Source organism: Myotis brandtii, unplaced genomic scaffold (genome assembly GCF_000412655.1).
Source record: "Myotis brandtii unplaced genomic scaffold, ASM41265v1 scaffold206, whole genome shotgun sequence".
NCBI lineage: Eukaryota > Metazoa > Chordata > Mammalia > Chiroptera > Vespertilionidae > Myotis > Myotis brandtii.
The window spans coordinates 221,525-248,042 of NW_005357691.1; the positions used below are offsets into that span (position 1 = coordinate 221,525).

Genomic DNA, 26,518 nt, shown 5'->3' on the forward strand with positions numbered 1-26,518 from the left:
TGTGTGTACACACACACACACACACATATACTTTTTAATATGTGGAAATTTTATCAATTTTGATCACACCTAATACCCCAGTGATGTTCCTTGCATATTTTTTACTATCAGAGGCTTATAGTGTGATAACTTGGAAGAATGGGTTGAAATCAATTAGAAAACCAATGGTGGGGCTTTGGGTGATACTGGGTTCGTTAACTGTTAGAGGGTTTCTAGCATTAAGAGGGTCAGAAATATGTAAGAGGAGTGGGACCTCTCTGTTTTGTGAAATATATCTCTTCAGGGTTGTGCTCTTTTTTGCCTGTTAGTGTTCATTTAAAATTTCATGATATCAATAATTTTTGCGCCTCTGCCTGTGTAGGAGGCTAGAGGTTTCTGCCTTGTCCCCTTAACAAAGCACTCTTGTTGTGTAGGTTCTCTTTACTGAGAATTGCTTTAACTCCATGATTAGGATTTGACCTTTCACAGAACCCAAATTAACTTGATCTTTCAACTTTATTCAAATAAATTTCAATTTTTCAGATGTCTGATGCTGTAAGAAAAGGATCTTGAGTTTTTCCAACCTGAGTAATTATTCTCCTTGCTGATGTTTTAACTGCCAAGGTGTATGTCTCAAATTTGTCCAAGTGCTGAGTCTTCCTCAGGGCACCCAGTGACATTTCAGCATTGGGTACTTTTCCTTACAGAGTCAGGCTTGGGGACTTGGAAAGAATTTATGCTGCTGTTATTAGTGTTTGTAGTACTGTAGCTGTGATTTCTACACATGTATAAAGGGAAAACTTTAACTGAGCCTCTTAAGAGCTCTTGTGAGATAGCAGAGGAAAGAGCTATTACTATATCATATAGACAGAATTGACTGGATCTTTCCTCGCCCAAGTTGTTTATCAAACACAGGTGATACCCATTTGTCACTTTTTAATTTTGTTTTCTGTAGGTGAGATATTTTCAAAGTGTATCGTTATTTTATTTTATTTTATTTTATTTTATCCTCACCCGAGGATATTTTTCCATTGATTTATAGGGAGAGTGGAAGAGAGAAGGAAAGACAGAGAGAAACATCTATGTGAGAGAAACACATTGATTGGTTGCTTCTGAGTAGAGCAGTGATGGCGAACCTTTTGAGCTCGGCGTGTCAGCATTTTGAAAAACCCTAACTTAACACTGGTGCCGTGTCACATATAGAAATTTTTTGATATTTGCAACCATAGTAAAACAAAGATTTATATTTTTGATATTTATTTTATATATTTAAATGCCATTTAACAAAGAAAAATCAACCAAAAAAATGAGTTCGCGTGTCACCTCTGACACGTGTGTCATAGGTTCGCCATCACTGGACTAGAGCCTAGGCCCAGGAGGAGCCTGCAACCAAGGTACGTGCCCTTGACCGGAATCGAACCTGGAACCCTTTGGTCCTCAGGCCAACGCTGTATCCACTGAGCCAAACCGGCTAGGGCTTGTTCATTTATTTTAAATCTGAACCTTTGTTAAAACTTTTTTTTTAAATATTTTATTGATTTTTTACAGAGAGGAAGGGAGAGAGAGAGAGTCAGAAACATCGATGAGAGAGAAACATCGACCAGCTGCCTCCTGCACATCCCCCACTGGGGATGTGCCTGCAACCAAGGTACATGCCCTTGACCGGAATCGAACCCGGGACCCTTCAGTCCGCAGGCCGACGCTCCATCCACTGAGCCAAACCGGCTACGGCTGTTAAAACTTTTTTTAAGCCCAGCCAGAGTTGCTCAGTTGGTCGTCCTGTGCACTGAAAGGTTGTTGGTTCGATTCCTGGTCAGGGTGTATACCTGGGTTGCGGGTTCAATTCCCATTCGGGGCACATAGGGAAGGTAGCTGATCAATCTCTTGCATCGATGTTTCTCTTTCCCCCTCTTCTCTCTAAGTACTATGTCCTTGGGTGAGGATTAAAAAAAAAGTTGATGTCGTACTGTTCACCATTTAATCATTGCTTCTCACTTAAAAAAAAAACCTGAAGGATCCCTCATTCCCAGTCCCTCCCCCTTCCTGACCAACTACTGCTCTTATACCTGCTATTTCTGCCTCATCACTTCCCACGCTGGCTGGCCTCTGCCCCTACTACCACACTGAAACTGCTCTTACCAGGGTCACCTATGACCTTCCTGTTGCCAATCCCAATGGACTCTTTAATGCCTGTCTTTTTTTTTTTTACTTTGCTGCAGCATTTGCAGTTTCTCACTTCCTTCTCTTTTCTTCCTACTCCTGTGGCTTTCCCTTCTTAGATTCTTTCATCAGCTCCTCCTCCTCTACCAGCATTTTTATGTTAGCTATTAAATCTTGGGTTAAAACTCCAGCCCTATATCCATAGTCCTCTTCCCATTTTATTTGCTCCCCAGGTAATTTCCTCTGCACCTGACTCAATCATCTTATCACTGACAAGTGTGCATCTCCAGCTGAGAGACCAATCCCCCTTCCTTGAGCTCCAGATCCCACATATTCAGCTGTGCATGTGTCACAGGTACATCAAACTCAACATGTCCAATACTGAACTGTGCATTTCTCCTTGTAAATCTGTTACCTGTGTCACTGAATGGCCATGCTATCCACCTGGTTGCTCAGAACAGCTTACCAACTTAGTTGCCAGGTTAGTTTAGGCTGCTTAGTCTTTCATCACCCTTTTTCCTCCCAGTCTGCTTGGTTACCAAATCATTCTGAAAGATAATGTCTTATAAAAATCACCCTGTCTCTACTCTCTTATATTAGGCCCTAAACTCTTAGTGCCTGAATGACTTCAGTGGCCTTTTGTCTGACCTTTTTGACCCTCTGTAGTCTAGACCAGTCTTTCTAAAATAGAAATCTGATGTCAAGTCCCTGCTTATAACCCTTCTATGACTTCCTTTTGATTTTGGGATAAAGTCTAAACTCCCTTCTTCAATATGCAATGTCTTTTATGATTCACCTTCTGCTGATCTTTAGCACCTCAACTCTTGTCACTTTATATCCCAGCCATAGTGAACGGCATGTGATTCCCTGAATGGTCTGTATTCTCTAACTCTTCTTGACAGGATATATTTCTGTTCTGCCTACCTGGAAAACCTTTCTTTTACTTTGTTACCTGCTTCGGTGATTCCTCTGGAAAAACTTTCCTAATGTCCCACTCCCTCTTACTTGGTTAGGTACCTCTTTTCTTCTTTGATTATATATACTTCTTTTCTACACACACACACACACACTAATAAAAGGGTAATATGCAAATTAACCATCACTCCACGACAAAGATGGTGGCACCCATAGCCACAAAGATGGCAGCGCCGGCCAGAGCCACGGAGTCGGCCGGAGCGGGCAGGACGCTTGCCTTCCTTCGGTCAGGACACTTGGCTTCCTTTGTCACCCCAGCGATGAAGGAAGCCAAGCCTCCCGCAAGCCCTGGCCAGCTGCCGAGGGCCGGCCTCTGGGCGGTGTCCACGGAGTCTGCCTAAGCAGGCAGGAGGCAGCTCCAGCCTGGAGGGAAGGTGGAAGGTGGTGGCCAGAGTGAAGGCCTGGGTCCCGGGTGCCAGAGGGAAGCAGGTGCCAGCAGCCAGGGGAAGTAAGGCCTATTCTTGCATGAATCTTCGCCTGGGTCCCGGGTGCCGGAGGGACGCCGGTGCCGGCAGCCAGGGGAAGGAAGGCCTATTCTTGCACGAATCTTTGTGCATCGGGCCTCTAGTATATATATAATTGTTTATTCAGTCTGTTTTATTTTGCTAACTGGACTTAGAGATAATTGGAGGAAAGATCTTGTTTTCATCTCTGAACCCTGGGGGCCTACTTAGGCTAGCACTCCATTCACATATATTAAAAGAATGACTGGCTGGTTAGAGTGAAATGAGATAAGAAGGTAAAATGTAACTAATAGGGATATACTGTGAATTTTGGAGTTAAAGAAAGTTCTAGAAGTTTAATTTTCAGTTGAGATATATCTATGTAATGTAATATTATTTGACCATAAAAGGGAATTAAGTTCTGATTCATGCTACAATGTGGATAAACCTTGAAAACATTATGCTAAGTGAAAGAAGGTCACATATTATAGGATTCTATTTATCTGAAATGTTCAGAATAGGCAAATCTATATGTAGAGAAAATAGATTAGTGGTTTCCAGGGGCTGGGAGTTGGGGTAGGGGAAATGGAGAGTGACTGCTAATAGGTATGGGGTTTCTTTTTGGAGTGATGGAAATTTTTTTAAAAAATTAGATAGTAGTGATCAACATACAGGCAGTCCTCGGGTTACGTCAGAGATCCATTCCTATGGCGCAGTGTAACGTGATTTTCGCCGTAAGTCGGAACCCACCTACATAAGCACCTATGTCACTCACATAGAGCACATACACAGCAGTAATGAAGTGAAACCGTAAAAAAAATTTAAAAGAAAGATAACAATTCCTGACCTTTACTTGTGGTAAATAAATAATAAAAAACATAAAGCACATATGTACATACGTCAAAATGATGGAACTGTTTTTTTTATAAATAAATGGGAGATGGCAATGTAACCATGAAACGACGTACGCGAGTCCGACATAACCCGAGGACTGTCTGTACAACTTTGTGAATATACTAAAAGCCACCAAAGTTAAAAGGGTAAACTTTATGGTTTGTGAATTATAGCTCAATAAAGCTGTTATTAAACAACTAGGGGCCCAGTGCATGAATTCGTGCACCTGGTATTAAACAACTGTGGGCCACAAGGTTGTGGTGGGTACAGGGGCGAGTCTTGGCCCATCCTCTGTGCCCCCACCTGGCCCCTCCCACCATGGTCCCTGGTCCCCTGTCTGCCAGCGACTCTACTCCCGCCTATGTTCCCACGCGCTGGCGGTGCCAACCCCACTCACACCCACTGACCATGCGGATTGGGGCCGGCACCATCAGCCGGTGCAAGCAGCAGCTGCTGCCCCAATCGCCCCTCAGGAGCAGGGGGAGGTGGAGAAGCCCTTAGGGGCGATCGGGCCCAGCAGCCGCCATTCGAACCTGCTGACGGCAGCAAGTGCAAGCGGCGGCTCTGGCTGTGGGTGTGAGCGGGGATGGGGCCTGTGCCGGCAGTGAGTGTGAGTGGTGGCTCCGGTGCTGGCAGTGAGTGTGAGCGGGGCCAGCACCGGCAGCAGGTGCGAGTGCCAGGTAGGACCCTGGCACACAGGAACAAAGAATTTTCAGTAACCACCAGAGACTCGCCCTGATGACAGCGACCATCGCCCCACCTTGTTCTGGTGCCCCCGCTCACTTGCTCCACCATCCCGCCACAGCCAACGCCAGCCATGTTCCGTGAGTGCCCCCTGGTGATCAGCGCATGTCATATTGACCAGGTGTTCCGTTGTTCAGTTGTTCTGCCATTCAGTCTATTTACATATTAGCCTTTTATTATATGGGATTTGGTCAATATAGCTTTATAGTACCTAGAACATTGTACATATTTAAATAACAATATGATGAACCAGGTAAAATTCTAGCAATATGTTAATATCATAGTGCCAGATTCAGGACTTCTATTCCATGTTTTGATTTTGAAGTGTGTATTTTTAAAATATATTTTATTGATTTTTTACAGATAGGAAGGGAGAGGGATAGAGAGTTAGAAACATTGATGAGAGAGAAACATCAATTCAGCTGCCTCCTGCACACTCCCTACTGGAGATGTGCCCACAACCAAGGTATATGCCCTTGATCAGAATCGAACCTGGGACCCTTCAGTCCGCAGGCCGACGCTCTATCCACTGAGCCAAACCAATTAGGGCTGAAGTATGTATTTTAAAATTAAAATCTGATCTTTTAATAGTAGGGGAACTCAATCAATCTACAAATATTATTGATTTTCTAATTCGTTAAATGTGTATTATTTGGCCAGCCACGTGCTTTAGGAGTAACTTGAGATATGTGTGTGTTTAGCAGTCCTGTGAATCGATGGATGGAGGTGGTAAACACATTTCTAACATGATTGCACTGTCAGGTTGAGATACTTTGGAGCATATTCTGTGTACAGATGGTTTGAAGCTATTTTCTCATTTTGTTACCTTCCTAATCACTTCTTCATATCTTGATCTAGAAATGCAATGATATGTGTTGTTACCCTAGGGAATGTTTTTGCCTTCTGTCTCACTGGATTGCATGAATATTGGACTCTTAGCTTTGTGAATTTAGTAATACTTTAAAATGTAATTGTATTCTGTCTAAAAATTGGTTCTGAACTGTATGGGACTATCAAAATATTTTCTGTTTTCAATTTAAAGATGTGTGTAGGGTATAAAAGAAGTCGTCTCTGTCTGAAAGAAGAGCTAATATTGTTGTGTGTTTTTTTTGTTTTTGTTTTTAATTTCTAGGTCTTCTTGTGGGCCTTGTGCTTCGATATGGAATTCATGTTCCAAGTGATATAAATAACGTGACCCTGAGCTGTGAAGTGCAGTCAAGCCCAACTACCTTATTGGTAAATGTTAGTGGAAAATTTTATGAGTATACGCTGAAAGGAGAAATTAGTCCACATGAACTCAATAACATTCAAGATAATGACATGCTTAGAAAGGTAAGTTCTTAATTAAAAGGAAATTTTGATTTTTTTAAAAAGTGGATAATTAGGAGCAAAGTGATTCAGGAGAAAAATAATGAAATTTTAAATGATATTTAAAATAATTAGCCTTTTAAAATGGAGTAAAATCTCAAGGAACGTAATGTAATGCAGAGTAATGAACATGTCTGTACATTTCATTTTATGATTGAGGTTAAGTACTATAAACCTTTTTTTTCACTCTGATGTTTGCAATTGTAATAAATGGTAACCAGTATTGAGCTAAGCAGAATTTATAAATGTTTCTTTCAATTTGCAGATAGTCCTTAGAGTTTATAGTACTCCAGCACATTGAGTTGATAATACATAAAATATTCTATTAATATCTCTTTGAATTCTTTCTTGCCTTGATGGTATTCTATACTGAGGACAATTTAATCTTTCTTTGATTCATAATCTGGCACAACTTCAGAGGCTTCAGTCTGAGTGTCAGTTATTGTACCAGGCTGTACATAGAGCCTTATGTAGGAGGTTGGGTTGCAGTCTCACTGGCTCCCAGACATTCTTCAAGCTGCTTTCTCCTGTTAACCTCATAGTTTCTATTCCTGAAGCTTCTCAGGGTCTCTTTGTTTCCACCCACTCTTGGCCATTTGCCTCCATTTCTATCTTCTACATTGGCAGGACTTGGCTTTTATAACTACTTGATTGTGTTCCTGACCATCTTGAATGCTTTTTAAAATTTCATATGAACTTCAAGTTTATTTTGCAGCAAGAGTTCTTTCTACCTGTGGAAAATTCCAGTTCCTTAAAAGTTCTAGTAAACGAACTTGTAGCATGGGTATGTGTGTAGATGCTTTGTGTTCATATCAAATCCTACTAGAGCCTTATGAACAGAAGGGGGCATCTGTATTATTCTAGGGAATAAGTATTAAAAGAAATGGACTGTCAGGATTAGAAATGAGTTGTGCAGAAACTTTTTTACCATAATATTATGTTATATACCTTTAGAGATATTACCTAGGCATAAAGAAGTTGGTTTCCTCTTGCCAAACATAATGCTGTACCCCCATATTTCATGTTACCAGTTTTGGGTCTCATTTAAAACAAATATACTTCCTCCTATTTTCTCATGCTTTCTCCTATTTAAAGGTTTTTAATATAGTATTTCAGCACATTTTCACAGATCTGGCTTAACTGGTTGTTCCAAATCTATGTCCTTGTCATTTGGTTGAGAAATGAAACAACATATATCCTATATGAAATATTTTTGGTTACCACACTAAAATTCTTGCCTTTCACCAGTTTAACATTTCTTTTTTTTTCCTTTTGATAGTGTGATAATATAATATAAGTGCTATAAGGGAATTCTGCTAAAAGAACTCTTTATTTTAACAGGTTACTTTTGACCCGGAAGTATTTTTCAACATATTACTTCCTCCTATCATATTTTATGCAGGATATAGTCTGAAAAGAGTAAGTGCTTTTGTATTTCATGTACTTACAACAATGTTAAACTCCATGGGCTTTATCATCTTTGACTCTTCAGAAACAGACAGTTCTTCCCAACATTCCCTCCCTTCTCTTCTCCTTCTCCTTTATAAATGCTGAAATTTATGCCTGTATAAATATTAGTTCTCTTATTTCCTTTAATGAATAATGCATTTAATATTAGCACATTAGAATAGAAAACCTTTTTTGGTAAGTATTCTAACACAGTGTAATCTTTTCTTTTGTCAGAGACATTTCTTTCGAAACCTTGGGTCTATTCTAGCATATGCTTTTCTTGGAACAGCAATTTCTTGTTTCGTAATTGGGTAAGTACTTGCAGCTTAAAACATGTTTTAGCTTTCAAATTATAATTTTAAAATAATGCATATTTGGTTTATGCAGTATTGTATTTCTGAATGAGTCTAAGGACTTTTTCAGTAAAATGTGTTCACATAGATAAATCATTTGAATTTTCCTTAAGGCCAGGGCATTACCCTATTTAAATGACATTAATTAAATTTGGGATTAGTTACAAAGTACTACAGTGGACCCATCTTCTTATTCTTACTATATACTAACTTCATTAACAGTTGATGTTTTTTTTTCTAAAGTAGAAATATGTTTATTGAACAGGTCAATAATGTATGGCTGTGTAACACTGATGAAAGTAACTGGACAACTTGCGGGAGATTTTTACTTTACAGATTGCCTGCTGTTTGGTGCCATTGTATCAGCAACTGATCCAGGTATGTTTTACATGAGAGGAGATTAAGTACTTAAGGAACAGTGTTTTGCTAGCAAACATTTGTGGGCAATTCTTCCTTTGAGGTGCAGAATTCATGATTAGGTACTTCCCATAGTACTGTACTTTCCAGTTATGGAAGGGAAAAATAAAATTCATGGTTCCTTTTGGCTTAAGAACACATTTTTTTCGTTTACTTTATTACATTTGTTTGTTACTGGTCCACACAATCTGATGCTGTTTGGACACAGACTATAAGGTATTTTTTTCAGAATTCTAGGTTGGTCTCTATTCCTAGTGATTAGGTATGGGAGATGAACTAGATTAATAAAAATGGGTAATAATTATATACTTCCTTTCAAGCTTCTAGAAAAGCAGTTCCCTAAAAATCTTATATTTATATTCAGCTATTGCATGTAAGAGTAAGAAAAGAAGTTTTTACATGATTGTATGAAGACAGTTGTGCTAATACAAGTGTGATTTTGGGTCATTGGTGGGCTTTAATATACATTAAAGAATTGTTTTTATAAAATTGGCTTTATGATTATAAAATAGTCTTGATATTAGCACAGCTGAAGAGTGACTTTAATTGTACTGCGTTAGGTTATAGTTTTCCGAATATAGTATTGGTGGGCTTAACAGCTACAAATTAGGCAGTTAAAGGATATGTAGGCTGAAGAGGTAGGGATAGAAACATAGGTTGCAGTATTTTTAATATGTTTTTATTGATTTGAGAGAGAGGGAGAGGGAGAGAGACTGATGAGAGCGAACCATCAGTTGGCTGCCTCCTGCACTCTCCCTACTGGGGATAGAACCTGAAACCAGGCATGTGCCCTGACTGGCAATCTAACTGGCCACCTCTGGGTACATGGGAGGATGCAACCAACTGAGTCATACTGGTCAGGGCTAGGTTGCAGTTTTTGAACTGAGGAAGCAAGTTTTCTTATAGTAGACTTTAGAAGCTCGGTAGAGGTTTGTTCTGTTATACCTTTTGATCCTGAACATTAATCACCTTCTTCTATTGTCATCTAGCACAATTAAAGGTAGAATCCTGAGGTTATCTCTGAATTCTGTGTTAACCTTGATGACTAGGAAATAAGGAAATGTTTTACATTCTATAAGAGATTATTTTAAAAGATAAGAAGACATTTTAGAGATGTATTTATGTAGCTTAGCATTTTTAAAACTGAAAATCAAGTTGCTTCCTTAAAGACCATCAAGACTGCCCCCTCATTACAGTATTTGAAACTGCTTCCATTATCAATGTGAAGATAGCATGGTTTTTGCAAGGAGCCAGTGTTCTCTGTTTTCTGTGTCATCACTAGAAGCAAGGTCCTCCACTTTTTAAAGCCTATGAGGAATTTAAGTCAATAGAACTGGCTACATTGCTTCAACCTTATGGTTTTGTTCTGAATGGCCCAAGCAAAAATCTTTTCCTTATATAAAATTGGGCAGTTATAGTTAGTCTGAATTATAAAGGCATATACACCTGTTTGGGTTTATTTAGTGAATGAGCTGTATGTGACTCAGCAGTTATAACACAACTTCAGTCTCATCAGATTTTCTAAGAATTCTCATATAAAAGAAGTGTGTGTTTTTTCCTTCTCAAGCTATAATAGCATGATAGTTGGCTTCTTATTAAGTTAAATAAAGCAGCTATAATTCTGGTCAAAAAGCAAACTTGTCCTGCCAGTGTGGCTCAGTGGTTGAGTGTCAACCTATGTACCAGAAGGTTGCTGGTTCAATTCCTGGTCAGGGCACATACCCAGATTGCCGGATCAATCCCCAGCAGGGGGCATGCAAGAGGCAGCCTATTGATGTTGATGTTTCTCTCTCATCGATGTTTCTATACCTCCCTCTCCTTTCCCCTCTCTCTAAAAACGAATAAAAGCATGTTTTTTAAAAAGCAAGCTTGTGTTTTCATTTCCTACTATCTTTGCTAAATCAGTGTGCTTGAAATTTGCAAGTCAAATAGAAGTGAGTTGTAAGGCTCCAAGGAAGAAATGAAGTTTGCAGCAGAAATGCTTTTCATAATATTCTTCTTCAAAGATTAATGATCACCTGGTCGGTAAGAAATTTTGAATACATTCCTTATGGAAAATAAATGTACAGGACAAGAATATTAGCATTCACACGAAGAATGTAGTCCAACTCAGTCTTCCAAGGTTATTTTCAGCTGTTTGTAAGAGAGAGAAAGGAGATTGTGCAAGTATACATTTAGGGAAAAGAAAAATATTGACATAAAACTACTGAATCTTTAATATGGTAAGAGAATGTTTAAGTTGAATTCTAAGACAAAGAAATGAATTTCTAAATAACAATTATAATAATCTACGGAGGGGAATATGTTATATTTATGATGTCTAAATATTACTCTGACTCTTTCTACTTGCTAGTGACTGTTCTTGCCATATTCCACGAGCTTCAAGTTGATGTTGAACTTTATGCACTTCTTTTTGGTGAAAGTGTTCTCAATGATGCTGTTGCCATAGTGCTATCTTCGTAAGTGTTTGTTTCTTATTATATTCCATATATTGAATGTTAGGGTACTAGGAACCAAAAGTCACTTATTGAATGAAGTGCATTATGAATGGAAACATTTGAAAAAACTGAGGCATTATTTCCCTTTTGAAAAAATGCATGCTTATAGATAACATGGAAAATGCAGGGATGAAAAAAGAAAGAAGAAAATATGTACTCTTAACACCTAAAGACAGTTATTGTAAACTAGAGGTCCAGTGCATGAAATATGTGCACAGGGGGTGGGGGGTCCCTCTGCCCGGCCTGTGCCCTCTCGCAGTCCAGGACCCCTCACTCCTTACCGCCTGCCTGCTCGCTGCTTCTTACCACTCGGCACTGCTCCTTAGCGCTGCCGTGTAAGCAGGAGAGGTTCCCGCCACCACTGCTGTGCTCACCAGCCATGAGCCTGGCTTCTGGCTGAGCGGCGCTCCCCCTGTGGTAGTGCACTGACCACCAAGGGGCAGCTCCTGCATTGAGCGTCTGCCCCTGGTGGTCAGTGCACATCATAGCGACCGGTCATTTTGGTCGTTCTGCTGTAACAGTTGCTTAGGCTTTTATTATATAGATATTCTAGGACATTTCCTGTTTATTCTTTTTCCTATGCATGATATTTTTACATAGTTGTGATTTTATATATATACATATATATAATTTTATATTCTGTTTTATTGTAACATGAAATTTTTAGTTTTTGAATTAAAGTAAATTTTTGAGATAGATAATGTGTTCACATAATTTAAAAATCAAAACTATGTAGAAAGGTAAATACTGAAATTTTTTTACTCTTGTCCTCATCCACCTGTCCCCCTAGCCCCTTCTGGGTTACCATTTTTATCAATTACCTGAGTATCCTAGTATTTATTTATTCAAATGCAAGCACACATATGAATAAATATTCTTATTTGCCCCTTATTTCTTATTTTAAAAGTAGCATGCTATATATGTCCAAACCTAGCTTTCTCTTACATAATTGTATTCTAGGAATCTTTCCATATCAAAACAGTTTTCTCATTCTTTGTTTTGAGCATATAGTGTTCTATGTACTGTACTGTGAATTAAACTATAGTTTATTTTATCAGTCTCCTAATGGTGGAAACATAAAGTGTTTTCAGTTCTTTGCTATCCAAATAATGCTGCAGTGATTAAACTTGAACTTACCTGTTTTATATATGCATAGGTATATTAGTTAGATAAATTTCCAGAAGTAAGATTAGTGGGTTAAGGGGTAAATACATTTGAAATTTTGTTAGACAATGCTAAATTGCCCACCAAAGGGATTATGCCATTTTGCACTTTAAGTGCTAAATTATGGGAGTGCCTGTGTCCTTGTAACTTCACCAGCAGACTATTTGTAAGACTTTTGTATTTTTGCTAATTTGATTATTGAGAAATTTCTCATTGTGGTTTTTAAAAAAATTTCTCTTATTTAATACAATCATTTCAGAAACACGTTTTAAATTTTTGAAGTGTTAAATAATACTCTTTTTTAAAGACAATTATTGAAATGAGCAATATTTGAATATAATTATAGAAATTACTATACATATTATTAGAAGGTGTTTGCAGGTGAAAGAAGGCATCTCAACCTCTGAGGAATTCAAACCTGCCAACCCACTCCTACTAAGCAAATATCTAATCTTACAGACATTTGCCTTTACCCTATACGAGAACTTTCTATGAGAGAAAAGTAAAAGCTCACATTTTCTCTTTATTTTTCTCCTTAATTTACACTTTATTAACTATAAAAGAGTAACCAGTAACTGACACTTTATTAACTATAAAAGAGTAACCAGTAACTGGTTTGCATAGCTCGAGTGGCCCCATTGCCTTACTGCAAAGTGGAAAATTATCCTTTCTGAAAGGTAACACTGATCCCTTAAATATTGTGTGTAAAGATATGCAAAAGATCCAATTCTTTTTGGTGAATGTGATTTATGTAAATTCCACCCCCTCTGACATATTCATTGCCAGACATTTTGCAGCTGTCTATAGCTAATGTAAATTTAAGAAATAAAGCCTAAAGGCTAGAACAAATGTTGATACAGACATATGTACCTTCAATGACAATAGATGCAAAGTAAAAGTTTTATATTATTTGAAGGGAGGAAGAAATGAATAGTGTGGTTGTAACTTAGGTGTTATAAAAATTAATGAAGCTACAAAGATTGTTGAAGCTTTCAGTATATAGGAGCATGTAAGATCACTAGATGAAAAGAATAAGGTACAGGCAGTTACTTTTAGCATGGATTCCTCATCTTAGGTAATTATTCTGCTACTTAATCATCTTACTAATAAGTATTCCTTCTTCATTGTCTGTTGGATGAAGAGTCAGAAAAATCTCTGTTCTGGTCCTGTCTTAAACTGATGTGCCCTGTACCTTACTTTTCCCATTAGTAAAGTAACTTATTTCTTGCAAATTTGAGAACGAACAGTTGAATAGTATTAAGGGAGAAAATAACTCACAAAGGGCCACAATCCTCCTTCTATTATAGCCTTTCTCAAACAGGGTTCTGTGAGGGAATATAAGCCTTATAGAGAATGATTCGAGTGGTTTCTTTTCTCAGTTCTCTTTTAAAGATGGTACATAGCTAGTACTATTCTAGATTCATAGAAGATAAGTTAACTCATTACATGGTCTGGTGGAACTCTGGTGGAGGAGGACTGTATATCTAGAGAATATCATATCAGGACATTGTTAGCAGTGTAGGTGTCTTAATGGAGCTGAGCAAATAAGTTTCTGCCCAAAACCCGAAGGGAAACCAGTTGTGTTGCTGGCTGGGAGAAGTAACTAGCTGGAGTGCTCAGTAATATGTCTATTATCATCTTTCATTCGCCCTTTAAAGTATGTTAGATAGAAATAGTCTACTTTATGTTGGATACTGCTAAATATCCTACACAGGACAGCACCCACCATCCAACAAATAATTATCTGGCCCCAAATATCAATAATGCTGGATTGAGAAATCCTGGTGTTATAAAATTAGAGCACTCGTACATTGGTGTTAACATTGAAATTGATATCACCTCCTCTTTTGTGTTTTATATTTTGTCATTATTTATGATCATAAAATTAATACATTTGTAACAAAAATTCAAATAATTTGACAAGGTAGGAAATTCCTGAAATTCTAGCTCTCAGAAATAACCATTATTAAGGTTTCATCTAGACTTTTTCCATTAGGATATTAACGTACATATAAATATATTAATCATTTTAAACAAAAAAAGATATAGTACTATACATATTTCTGTAACTAACTTTTTTCACTTGGACATTGTATTATATTAATACTTCTATTATTCCATCATAAGGATATACTACAAATTTATCTCTCCAATCCCCTGTGGATTAATATTTGACATTTTTGTAATATTGTATTATTGTGGATAGTACTGCAGCAAACATATGTATGTATAAATCTCTGTTAATCCTTGAAACTATTTCTGTATGTTATATTTTAGAAGTAGATTTTCTAGGCCAATGGATATGATCACTAAAAAATTAAGAGATATAGTCATATTTCCCTCTAAAAATGTAATAAAGGTCTATTTGAAAGCAGTTATTCAACATATAAAAAGAGGCATAGGTATAGTAATACCTTATTTCTAGGAATGAAGCATGAGGAAATAGTCCAATTTTTTTAAAAAGCACAAATATGTTTTTTTCACACTGTTATTAGCAGTAGCAAAAAGATTAGAAGTAAATTTTAAATATGTAATAGTGGGAAAATGCTTTAAAAATTTGTTATTCCCATTTGGACCAATTTGAAGTCTTAAAAACCAAGGTTAGAGATACTATAATAATTCTTATGTCATTGTCAGTTAAAGAAGCAGAATTCATGACCATATGTTCACTATGATTATAACTAAACATGAAATAGCATGCATGTTACAAAAAGGGAAAAGAAATACAGATGGAAAATGATAGATTTGTCAGTGTAGTGGAGTGATTCCCCCTCCCAAATTGTACATTATATTACTTTCAGAATGTTTTTAGAAAGTATTCATAAAACTGTCACTGCCTCAAAATAAAATGTTGATTGATGTAGAAAAGATGAGTTAGGGTTTCAATCCAGAGGCCAGCATTTGACTGAAAAAGAAGAAAATAAACCTCTCATTTGTTCTCAGCCCATCATGCTTTTCATGTGTTCTCATACATTTTAGTGATTGAAGCATAAAATAATGATTAATGTGAATCTTGAATATACATGAACTAATCCAGGGAAGGCAGTCTCAGGAGGCATGGCATTAGATAGTTCTAGACAGCATTTTGAAAACTGTCATCAGGGAGAAAAAAAGGTTGTTGTAGCAATATCCTTTATTTTCTCCAGCTAGCTGCTATATTTTCATGTTATAATGTGGTCACATCTCATTTATGGTGATGGGGTCCTTTATGGGTAGGTAAGAAAGCATGACATTAAAGGCCATTTTGTATTTATTGAAACAATATCAAATCTACTGGTCCCAAAGTGATCTGGTCACTTTGAACATTTAAACGCAGATGTTTAAATTTTTCATTTGAGATTGAGTCTCAGAAATTTCTTGGTAACATTACCAGAAATTGATGTTAGTGCTATACTTCAATAAAATAGGTAAAATTAGGAAACTTTAGTTTGTTTTTTTAACCTAACTGGGGAGCTATAGAAAGAACTTGGTGTACAGGGTACAGCCAGCTTATTTTGTAGCTTTGAATCAGAAGAAAACATTGCTATAACTACAGGGAGAATTCATTATATTCTTAGGAATGTGGGTTTTTTCCTCCTTTTCTTTAAATGACTTGTATGATGTCTTTGAGTCTGGACTTTTTATAAAAATACTGGTTCGTTAATTTACTGGTATGAGAACTGATTTAGTAATGGTGGGCACTCTTGCCAGAGACCTGCTGGCAACATTGATTTTCTTAGCTATTTCTATTTCCTGGGGTGACTGTTTTAAAAGAAGCATTTTAGACCAGGCTTGAACTGTGAGTTCAAGATGGAGGGTGTCTCCTGTAATTGCCTATCTTACCTCTTACAGAGTGACTTTTTTTAAGAAGTTTGAGGTGGATGATCCAGCTGGGTATGCTAAAAGTACTGTTGAGTGGTTTCTAATTCCTTGGAAGGCCTTTTAAGCCATTTTTCCTGTAAAAGTCCATTTCAGTGAGTGAATATATATTAGGCATTGGGCCAATTCTGGTATTCTAAAAGTTGAAAAGATACTTCAGTCATCTTTTTTTGTTTGTTTTCCCCCATAGGAATAACAAAATGTGACTGGATTGAGTATTATTTCTCTGCTGGAAATAAGTGTACTTTTTCATTGGTTTGTTCACATTAGTATGTTAGGGCTTTCAGGCACTCAGTATTGGTAAGTCTTAAATAGTCACAAAAGAATAGTACTGCACAATATCCGGAGGCTGGAGGAAAAGGCTCAGTACAATTTTCATATAGAGGACCTTAAAATGTTCTACCGCCTGAAACTGTCATTTATGTAAAAGCTGAGTTTTCTTGTTAGCTTGAGCCACTACACAGTGTTTTGTTAACCTTTTGACCTTACTTTGGCAATTTGAATCCAAAGTACAGCACTAACATCACTCTGGTGCCTTTTGATTTCCCCCTTTGATTTCATCTTTTAAGTTCTACACTAGATAGTGTTTTAATTTATTTATTCATGTAATTATTTTTAGGTACTGTTTCTAAAATAAAAGTTGCTTCTAGAAGTAAGAACAATCTCTCCTTTGTAGCTCAATAGTGGCATACCAGCCAGCTGGAGACAACAGCCATACCTTTGATGTCACAGCCATGTTCAAATCGATTGGGATTTTCCTTGGGATCTTCAGTGGATCTTTTGCGATGGGTGCTGCTACTGGAGTGGTGACAGCTTTAATATCCTTTTATAATATTTATTCTTTCTTATTAACCCAACTGTGTAATTGAATGCTGTGTTCTGTGGTCTCTCCTAGTTCCATAATTGGCACTGTGTTATAATTATTAACCTTATAATTAAGTACTTGGTTTGAAAACGTTAGGTATTCATCTTTACCAATAAAGAAAATAATATAATTGTTTTATGTAGGATTACATGACCTCAAACTTTCACTACAAAGGTTTAGACATAGTCACCCTTTGGGGTGAATTTTAAGATTGTAGACTAAATTGATATAAAGGTAGATATATTTCAAAGAGACTCTGAGTGTTCTGTGTTGTTGTTCAGTGGGCCAAGCCAGCTCAGCCAAGGGTTCAGAAGCCTGAGTGAGGACGGTGAAGGATGAAGAAATGACAGAGAGAATAAGCTGGGTCTAGGTGAATCTGCTTGTGCCTGGCTGAGGCCACAGAGAGAGATCCAGAGGCAAGGTGAGCCTTTATTTTATAGCCAGAGGTAAACAAGGTAGTGGTCACCATAGTTACAATGTTCTTGTGAGTTTCACTTGTTTTGGCAGCACTTGCTGCACCTCCCACAGCCCATTAGCTACCTAGGAAGGATCTAGGGAGCGTCATAAGGTCAAGCCTAATTATGCTAAGAGGACTGTGCCCTTTAAGCTGGGACTTGTTTGTGGCTTTGCCAACAGGACCTTCCAAGGCTTAACCCTATAGCGGCGCCTTACAGTTCAGCCTGGCAGTCTTTTGCTATTTGTTTAAAAGGAAAAGAAGAAACCTATGACCATTATGCCAACTGAACTAGATAGGGTTCCTGGGCTAAGATAGATAGGAGTTCATCTCAGTTTTCACCAATTTTAACCTTCTACTACAGAGTCCTAGACACTGCCATTAGTTTGCAATTTGAAATATTGGGCAAGTCATTCATGTATTCATTCAGAAAACATTTTTTATTGCCCACTATATGCCAGCTGCTGTGCTCCTGGGTATAAAAAATAAACAAGACAGACATGACCTCTGCTTTGCTAGAGCTTCTGGTATAGAAGCATTGACACTTCACCTCATGGGTCCTTTGTGTAGAAAGGTGGAGGGTGGGAGCAGCAGGGAAAATCATTCAGACTAGATGATCTCTAAAGAGCTTCCAGCTCTAAAACTTCTAAGACACTTTCATATAAAACTAACACTGCTTTCAAGATTCTATAAGTTTGCTATACTTCAGCTAAGTGCTAGAAGGGACTTGTCTTATGGCTTTTTACAGGTAAATTGAGGCACAAAGGGGCAGTAAAAAGAATTCTTCGAAGGAGCTAGGCCCAATAGTATCTCTTCCCCATTACAGTTCCTTGAGGGTAGGAAGTATATCTTATTAATCTTTTTGTTGTAGTACAGGTTTATTGAATTGAATGTAGATTTCAGCCTGAGGTTTGTCACAGCTTCACACAGGCCCTTCCATTGTCAACTAGCAAATACTTTTTAGACTAGTGTTAAGTGAGTGACATGACTCAGTTTCTTCATCTCGGAATGCTCTGCATCACAGAGATGTTAGGGCATCAGATAAATGGAAAATCTCATGGAAATGACATTTTAAATAAATATAAATTGCTGTAAGTATGGAAGCTCTTTTGCTTTGCGTCACAGATTAATGATCAGAGTTGGCATGTTGTGTATCTGATCTGTTGCTCCCATCTCTACCTGTCCTTTACTGCGTGGTTTCTGGCAAGGCATGTGATACCCATAAAACAATCAGAGAGACTAAGCTGTAAGGCTTCTTCGTGAAAGGGATGGCTGCTCACTCAGTGAGATGCTCATTTTAAGAGTTGCTTCACTCTGGTGCCTTTTTATTCTGTGGTTTTTGTGTTAGGCGGTAAAGCCTTCTTTCACTTTCATGGTTGCCTTGCTTTGACTATTACTTTTTCTAGTTGCACTTCTGTATTAAGATCTTGTTACCAACCTTGACAGTCTTACGTGACAAAGTTCACCAAATTACGGGAGTTCCAGTTGTTGGAGACAGGCTTGTTCTTCTTGATGTCATGGAGTACCTTCCTCTTGGCTGAAGCATGGGGTTTCACGGGTAGGTTACTTTCTCCTTTTGATTGTAAGCCCTTACAGAGAATGACTCTGCTAGTAATTTTTTCTACTAGTAGACCAACTCCTCTAGTATTTAAACACACTTATTAGGCTTGGGATATATGCTGTCACTTTAGAATGTAAAAAAGATTTTCAATGGAAGTGGTATGTCTCAACAAAGTAAGTCACAACTGAAAATGTCAACACTCTGCGTATAATCTACTTCTGTAAAATAAAAACGTCCATAGAAAAGTCGGGAACTCTCCTTTTACGTGAACTTTGAACACTTTGTCATTGCAGGAGTGGTTGCAGTGTTGTTCTGTGGCATCACACAGGCCCATTATACATACAATAATTTGTCCACAGAGTCTCAGCATAGAACTAAACAGGTAAGATAAACTTTATAGTTTGTGAATAAAGTTTTTCTCCCTGTAGTGAAACAAATCTGTTCAAAATGATGCCTACTCATTCTGACTCCTCTTCTTTTATTTTTATTATTTTTTAATCTTTATTGTTGAGAGTATTACAAATGTCTTCCCCATTTTCCCTCCTTGCTCCCCACCACCCAGTTCCCATCTGCCCCAGGCCTTCACCACCTGGCCCCTCTTCCTTTGACTCCAGAAATAGATGGAATTGGCAGGTTGAAGGGTGACAGTTTTTAGGATAGAGGTAGGTGACCAGAATAGCCAGGGACTATTGTGATTGTGTCAGTTAGCTTCCTTCCCCGTTTTCTTAACCTAATGACTTTTAAGAGGAATGTTTTTCTAGTCAGGTCTGACTAGAACCATGGCTGTTTGACGTTGGTAAGTTTAACTTCTAATTTGACTGGATCTACTGCTGGGTGATACAGAGAAGATTAACGTCCTTCAGGCACTTCTAGAAATGTGAAAACATCAGGGGTTGGGCTTCATGTGGCCTTGAATGCACAGTTGTGCAGGGCACCTGAAGGGAATTATAAAGGAGCTAGGCATAGCATTTTCTAGTCCTATGAGGTGTATGCTGCAAAGATATGAACAATATGTAATGTCTAGAATAGAAACAGATGCATAATTGATTATGATTACATCAAGAAATAGAAGATTTAAGTTTTACCAAATGATTAGAACACTTGAGACTAGCCTGGAGAGGACTCATGACAAAGCAGGAGCAAAGGTACTTCTTTTTTCTGGAACCACAAATTTAGTGATTGACATATGCTTTTTTTCCCACCCCCTCAAAAGAAATTAGGCTTCTTATACACTGGGGCTACAAATACCTTTTAGAAATTAGTTCAGTGCAATAAGTATAGAGAAGATAATCAACTGGGGTAGCGGTGGCATTTTTCTACCCAGTGGAGTTGGGAATAAAAAAAAACAAGGTCACAGTGTCCAGTCTTATTGGTGATATGAAGCTTGTGTACATAAAAAAACACACAAAACAAAACAGATAATAGGGTGGTGAAGGCCTGGAGTGGGGCAGGGGTGGGCTAGAAGAGGTCAATAGGGGAAAAAGGAGGTCATATGCAATACTTAAAACAATAAAGATTTAAATAAACAGACTAATAGAACTTCTAGCTTTGTGTTTCAGATTACATGTCATACCAGATTTCAGAGAAGCAGGGGGGTTGGTTTGAGGCTTGAAGAGCTACAAAGCTATCATAGGAGGGTACAGAGCACAAGACAATGATGCACTGATTCCATAAATGAAGGATAAGACCCAGGTAAAAAGTGAAATCACACGGCAGGGCAGCAATATGAGAGTTGTCATGAAGTGCTCTATGCCAGGACAAAGAATTTGAACTTGGGCCTTACAGCCTGTGAAGAGGAAAGTGTCTATGAAACTGCCATATTTAGAGAGATTAATTGGGTAAGGGTATACAGATGGGTGACAGGGATACCAGTTAGGGTCCTTTTGCAGCATTATGGGTGGGAAGTGATGAAAGGTAGACAAAGGTAATGGCAGGACAACAAGGAACATTCCAAAAGAAAAATTGTCAGAGCAAATGTCATAACTACATTTGCTTCCCTCTGAATCACATATTTTGGGGGATATACATGAACTTTACATATTTGAAGTATCTGTTTTGTTGTCTTAGTAATACTCATGTTTTCACATTGTGTAACTTAATTTATTTACTGGACTAACCTTTTAACATTTCGTTTCAGTTGTTTGAGCTTCTCAATTTCTTGGCAGAGAATTTCATCTTCTCCTACATGGGACTGACACTGTTCACCTTCCAGAATCATGTCTTTAACCCAACATTTGTAGTAGGAGCATTTGTATCCTTTATAATTTGTTCTATTTTTAAAACTTTTTTTAAAAATTGAGATTTGCATGTGTTTTCTAGAGGGGTAGTTGACAAGAATACATTTAAATATATAAGATGTTCCTCTCAGTACAAGTAAGGATTTTAACTCTTTTTTTCTGCTCTGTTTATTCTGTCTTCATCTGTTTATTGCACAAATAATACTGATAGATTGAAATGACAGAAAAAAGTTTCCTACCATTCTGCTAATTCCAAAAGGGAAAACTATAAAATGTTTGTCCTCTATTGCTAAAGCGAAGAAAGAGTGTAGATACTGGGGAGCAGTGCAATCTATGCCACAGGGTCATTGAAAGCTAGTGAAAGGCTGAAGGAGGCTGCCTGCCCCCAACCTCATTCTTTTTTTTTATTGATTTTTTTACAGAGAGGAAGGGAGAGAGATAGAGAGTTAGAAACATCGATGAGAGAGAAACATCGATCAGCTGCCTCCTGCATATCTCCTACTGGGAATATGCCTGCAACCAAGGTACATGCCCTTGACCGGAATCGAACCTAGGACCTTTCAGTCCGCAGGCCGACGCTCTATCCACTGAGCCAAACCAGTTTCAGCCCAACCTCATTCTTGTTGAGTGTTTAAAAATCCAGTTGAAAGAGAGAAGCTGAGTACATGAAAGGGAACAATCAGTATTGCCAGCCTCATGAGAAGGCAGGAGGAGATGAAATCCAGAGCATGTGGGGAAGGATTGGCCTTCACTGGGAGGAGGAATAACTCCACCATGGCTCCAGGAGAGGATAGGTTATATAGAGATGAAGGCACATTTGTAAGATGGTGTTCCTGACTGCTAACCTCTATTTTAATCTATAAAATATGAGGTGAGATTATCTGTTGAAAGTGAGATAGGAGCAGGTGGCCTATCAGTTATCTATTATGTAACAAATTACCCTAAAATTTAGCAGCTTACAACAACAACAGTCATGTATTATATCACAGTTTCTGAGAGTCAGAATACTAGAAGTAGCTTAGCTGGGCTCTTCAGGCTCAAGCATCCCTCATGAGGTTGCAATCTCTCTCTGGGCTGGGATTCTTCAGATTTGATAGGCTGGAGAATCCACCCCAAGTTTACTCACACGGCTGTTAGATAGAGGCTTCAGTTCTGCTCCACATAGACCTCTCCATGGGGCAGCTCATAACATTGCTTTCCCCAGAGGGAGTGAGCTGAGAGAGCCCCAAGATGGAATCCAAAGTGCCTTTTACAACCTAACCTTGGAAGTGATATACCATCATCCCTCTTGCCACATTCTGTTGGTCATACAGGTGGACCCTGGTGCAGTGTGAGCGGGGACGTTACAAGGCTGTGAATACTTGCAGGGAGGGATTTTTGAGGACTATCTTGGAGGCTGGTTTCCACAGGTGACAGGAGTTTTGTGGCGAAGATTTAGAAATAGTTGTTTTAGAGAATGGGACAGTGAGTTGGCCAAAGAAATGCTGTAGGATTGCTGAGCAGTAATAAGGACCCACTTGAGTCTGAGGAATAGATATTAGCAGTAGAATCAGTCTGCCCTGTTGTATGACTTCAACCTGGAGTACTTAGCTGTAAGTGTGGAGGAAAGAGATAGTTGATTCCATCTAGGTTTGGGGTTTTGTCAAGTGGGTGCAAAGAAAACGGCTCTTCGGGCTCAAGGCAAAGAAAGCACAGAAAGAGACAAATGAATGTCAGGTATTGCAGAATATTATTAAGATGTGGTTAAGCCAAGCCAGCATGGCTCAGTTGAGCATCGACCTATGAACCAGGAAGTCACGGTTCAATTCCTGGTCAGGCACATGCCCGTATTGTGGGCTTGATCCCCAGTGGGGTCATGCAGGAGGCAGCCGATCAATGATTCTCTCTCATCATTGATGTTTCTATCTCTCCCTCTCCCTCTGTGAAATAAATAAAAATATATATATTTTTAAAAAAGATGTGGTTAAGAAGGGAAGTGAAGCAGGGAAAGGACTGACTGTGAGGGGAAAGTAGCAGAATCTTTGGACTGGAGGTCCCAGACAGGTGGAAGAACTATCCAAGTGAGATAGATAAACATGAAACGTGAAAAAAATAGGATATTTGAATTAGTGATTTTAAAAAGAAATATTTTAAAACCACCTCAGAATACAGATTCCGCCAAAGAGATTAGCAGAAATATTTTTTAATTTAAAGCTCTAAGTAGGATCTCTGTTAGAAAGTGAGGTATTAGTGAATGCCATTCTACAGAGACTTAGTCTTCTGGGAATGAACTTCAGGAAAAAAAGATAAAGCCCTATTAATAAGAGAAGAACCTTAGCCTGAAGACTCCCATGAGATCAGTAACTCCATATCCTGCTAGTATTTGAGAAATTGTTGAACAGTCACGTTCCTTGATCCACTGTACTTAACCGGAAATAAGGCTAATTATTTTCCCTAGGTTTCTGAGTCTATTAGGAATTGAAGTTTCTGGATACAAAATCCTACCATGAAAATTGACCCCTACAAGGGAGAGCTGTTCTCTTGCTGGCTATGTTAGTTAGGACCTAGATTTGGTTTCATGTGACAAAGATCCAAATTAACTGAGGATTAAACAAGATAGAAGTTTTACCAATGAGCATATAATGCTTATGTACAGTTTCTTTTTGCCTTTAGCCTTATAGATGCTAATGATTTCCAATGGTACTTAGGTCAGCACTTGTTTCCCCATCCTTGTTTTGTTTTTAATCTTAGATTTTCCTTTATATATCTTTCAGAAAATGGGGTGGAGATTATATTGTAACCCCTGAGATAAAAATTGTAATTGTAAAGCAGAGTCTCTATAGACAGCAAACTAGAAGAAAAGACACTAAAATTGTGTGGGGGTTTTTGTTGTTGTTAAAACCATTCTGAATTACCATTAAGCCTTCCCTTTGAAGCAGGGTGGAAGTTATAGAATTAGAGGACTGCATCGGAGCTAGCAGAAATTTCAGTGGTATAAGGTGCTTGAGCTGCCCTTTCCTTTGTTCCGAGGAAGCAAGGGCAAGTTTAGCCAATATTACTCTTCCTCCTACTAACACTGACAATTACAGTGAATTAACCTATTGTAGTAATAATCTTAAAATTATACCCAAGAATCTCTGCTTTTAAACATGTTTTTGTTCATCTCATGAATTTCCTATATGTTAGATCTGCACTGTCCAATTTGGTAGCAACTAACCTTTAAATAAGCACAAATTTAAATAAGCACAAATAACTTGTGATTATTTAAATTTAAATTAATTTAAATGAAATAAAATTTCAGTTCCTAGGTCACACTGGCCACACTTCGAGCACTCAGTATGTTGGACAATGCAGATATAGAACATTTCATCATTGTACAAAGTTCCATTGGACTGCTCTGTGTTAGAGAAATCGAAAGACTGTGTTAGAAACTTAGCTTCCTAAGATAGTCTTTCACCATCTTGAATGTAGAGTCTAAATAATATTAATATAGTAAAAAGAAATTACCCTTAACCTATTAATAATTTTAGATTGCTATTTTCTTGGGGAGAGCTGCTAATATTTACCCCTTGTCCCTCTTACTTAATTTGGGTAGAAGAAGTAAGATTGGATCAAATTTTCAACACATGATGATGTTTGCTGGTAAGTTATAACTCCCTCTCTTTCCCCATTCCAAGAAACCACTCACAATGTATATGCCAGCTTGATTTTAAATGGAAATGATATGCTGGTAAGATATTACTCCCTTAAACATTGAAGTTGCAACCTCCAATAGAAAAAAAAAAGTTAGTGTCTGTATTCCCTTCTATGGGAAAATTTTAATGTTCTGGTTCCAAATTCCTACATGTCACACATAGTAGTAGAGAAGATAAAGATTTATGCACTTTCACACAAAAATCTGTATGTGAATGTTTATGGCAATACTATTAATAATTGCTCAAACCTAGAAACAGTCCATTTCTGTTCCAGTGGGTGAATGAATAAGCAAACTGGTATATCCATGCGATGGAATACTACTTAGCACTAAAAAGAACAAACTGTTGATACATACAACAACATGGATGAACCTCAGAGGCATTATGCAGAGTAAAAGAAGCTAGTCTCAAAAGGTCACATACTATATGATTTCATTTATGACATTCTGAAAAAGACAAAAGCATAGCAATGGAGAACAGATGAGTGGTTGCCAGGGGTTTGGCAGGGTGACAGAGAGGTTGGATTAAAAAGAGGTTGAACAAAAGAATTTGGGGGTGGGTGGGTAATGAAACTGTTCTGAGTCTTGGTTGTGTTAGTGGTCACACACCTCTATGCATTTGTCAAAACTTATGGAACTATACACCCAAAAGAGTGAATTTTACTGTATGTAAATTTAAAAATAAATTTCAAAAAATGGTTAAAAGATCAATGTATGTCAGTATCATCTACTAATTCTTTTTTCCATTTATTTGTACTTATGTATGTTGATATGTATTTGTTCACACCCCTCTAAATTCTCAGAAATTTCTCTGAATTTACGAAGCTCACATTGGTAATAAGTTATTGAAGAAATGCCTCTTCCATTTCCTTTTAGGCCTTCGTGGTGCAATGGCATTTGCCTTGGCCATTCGAGATACTGCCACTTATGCACGGCAAATGATGTTCAGCACCACACTTCTGATTGTGTTTTTTACCGTATGGGTATTTGGTGGTGGTACCACTGCCATGCTGTCATGCTTGCATATAAGGTAAGTAGTGATTGAGGACCTCATTTCCATATTATAATTCAGGTTATTTTCTTTTAATCATGATAAATTTTTAAACTTTAAGAAATCTATAGTATTTAATGTTTTCCTTTTAAAAACTAACATGTAGTACAGAAAAATGAAAAATATGCAAAAGAAAAGTAACCATTGTTAACACTTTAAAGGATGTCTTTCCAGACCTCTTACTATGCATTCTATATATTTTTAACAAAAAGGGCCAATACTATAAGTACTCTTATAAACTTACAGTGGGGCCTTGACTTACAAGTTTAATTCATTCCGTGACGGAGCTCGTAACTCAGATTACTCGTATGTCAAATCAAGAAGTGAACTAGTGAGACACGTGATGCTGGGCTGATGTTGTGGCGTTCACTGTGA

General features: G+C 37.9%; 1 protein-coding gene across 4 annotated transcripts in view; it reads left to right on the forward strand.

The window, feature by feature from the left end:
• SLC9A6 (solute carrier family 9, subfamily A (NHE6, cation proton antiporter 6), member 6) overlaps window positions 1-26,518 on the forward strand; it is a 52,247-nt gene that overhangs the window by 5,124 nt on the left and 20,605 nt on the right. For all 4 annotated transcript variants that reach the window (XR_001361969.1, XM_005865323.2, XM_014538929.1 and 1 more), the window contains exons 2-12: window positions 6,328-6,527; window positions 7,905-7,982; window positions 8,247-8,323; window positions 8,631-8,743; window positions 11,136-11,241; window positions 16,979-17,120; window positions 19,074-19,179; window positions 19,476-19,564; window positions 21,320-21,433; window positions 24,929-25,040; window positions 25,969-26,122. Coding sequence is in view for 3 of the 4 variants with exons in the window: in XM_005865323.2 (XP_005865385.1) it covers window positions 6,328-6,527; window positions 7,905-7,982; window positions 8,247-8,323; window positions 8,631-8,743; window positions 11,136-11,241; window positions 16,979-17,120; window positions 19,074-19,179; window positions 19,476-19,564; window positions 21,320-21,433; window positions 24,929-25,040; window positions 25,969-26,122 (1,291 nt within the window). In the remaining variant the exon portion in view is untranslated. The remainder of the gene's footprint in view (window positions 1-6,327; window positions 6,528-7,904; window positions 7,983-8,246; window positions 8,324-8,630; window positions 8,744-11,135; window positions 11,242-16,978; window positions 17,121-19,073; window positions 19,180-19,475; window positions 19,565-21,319; window positions 21,434-24,928; window positions 25,041-25,968; window positions 26,123-26,518) is intronic.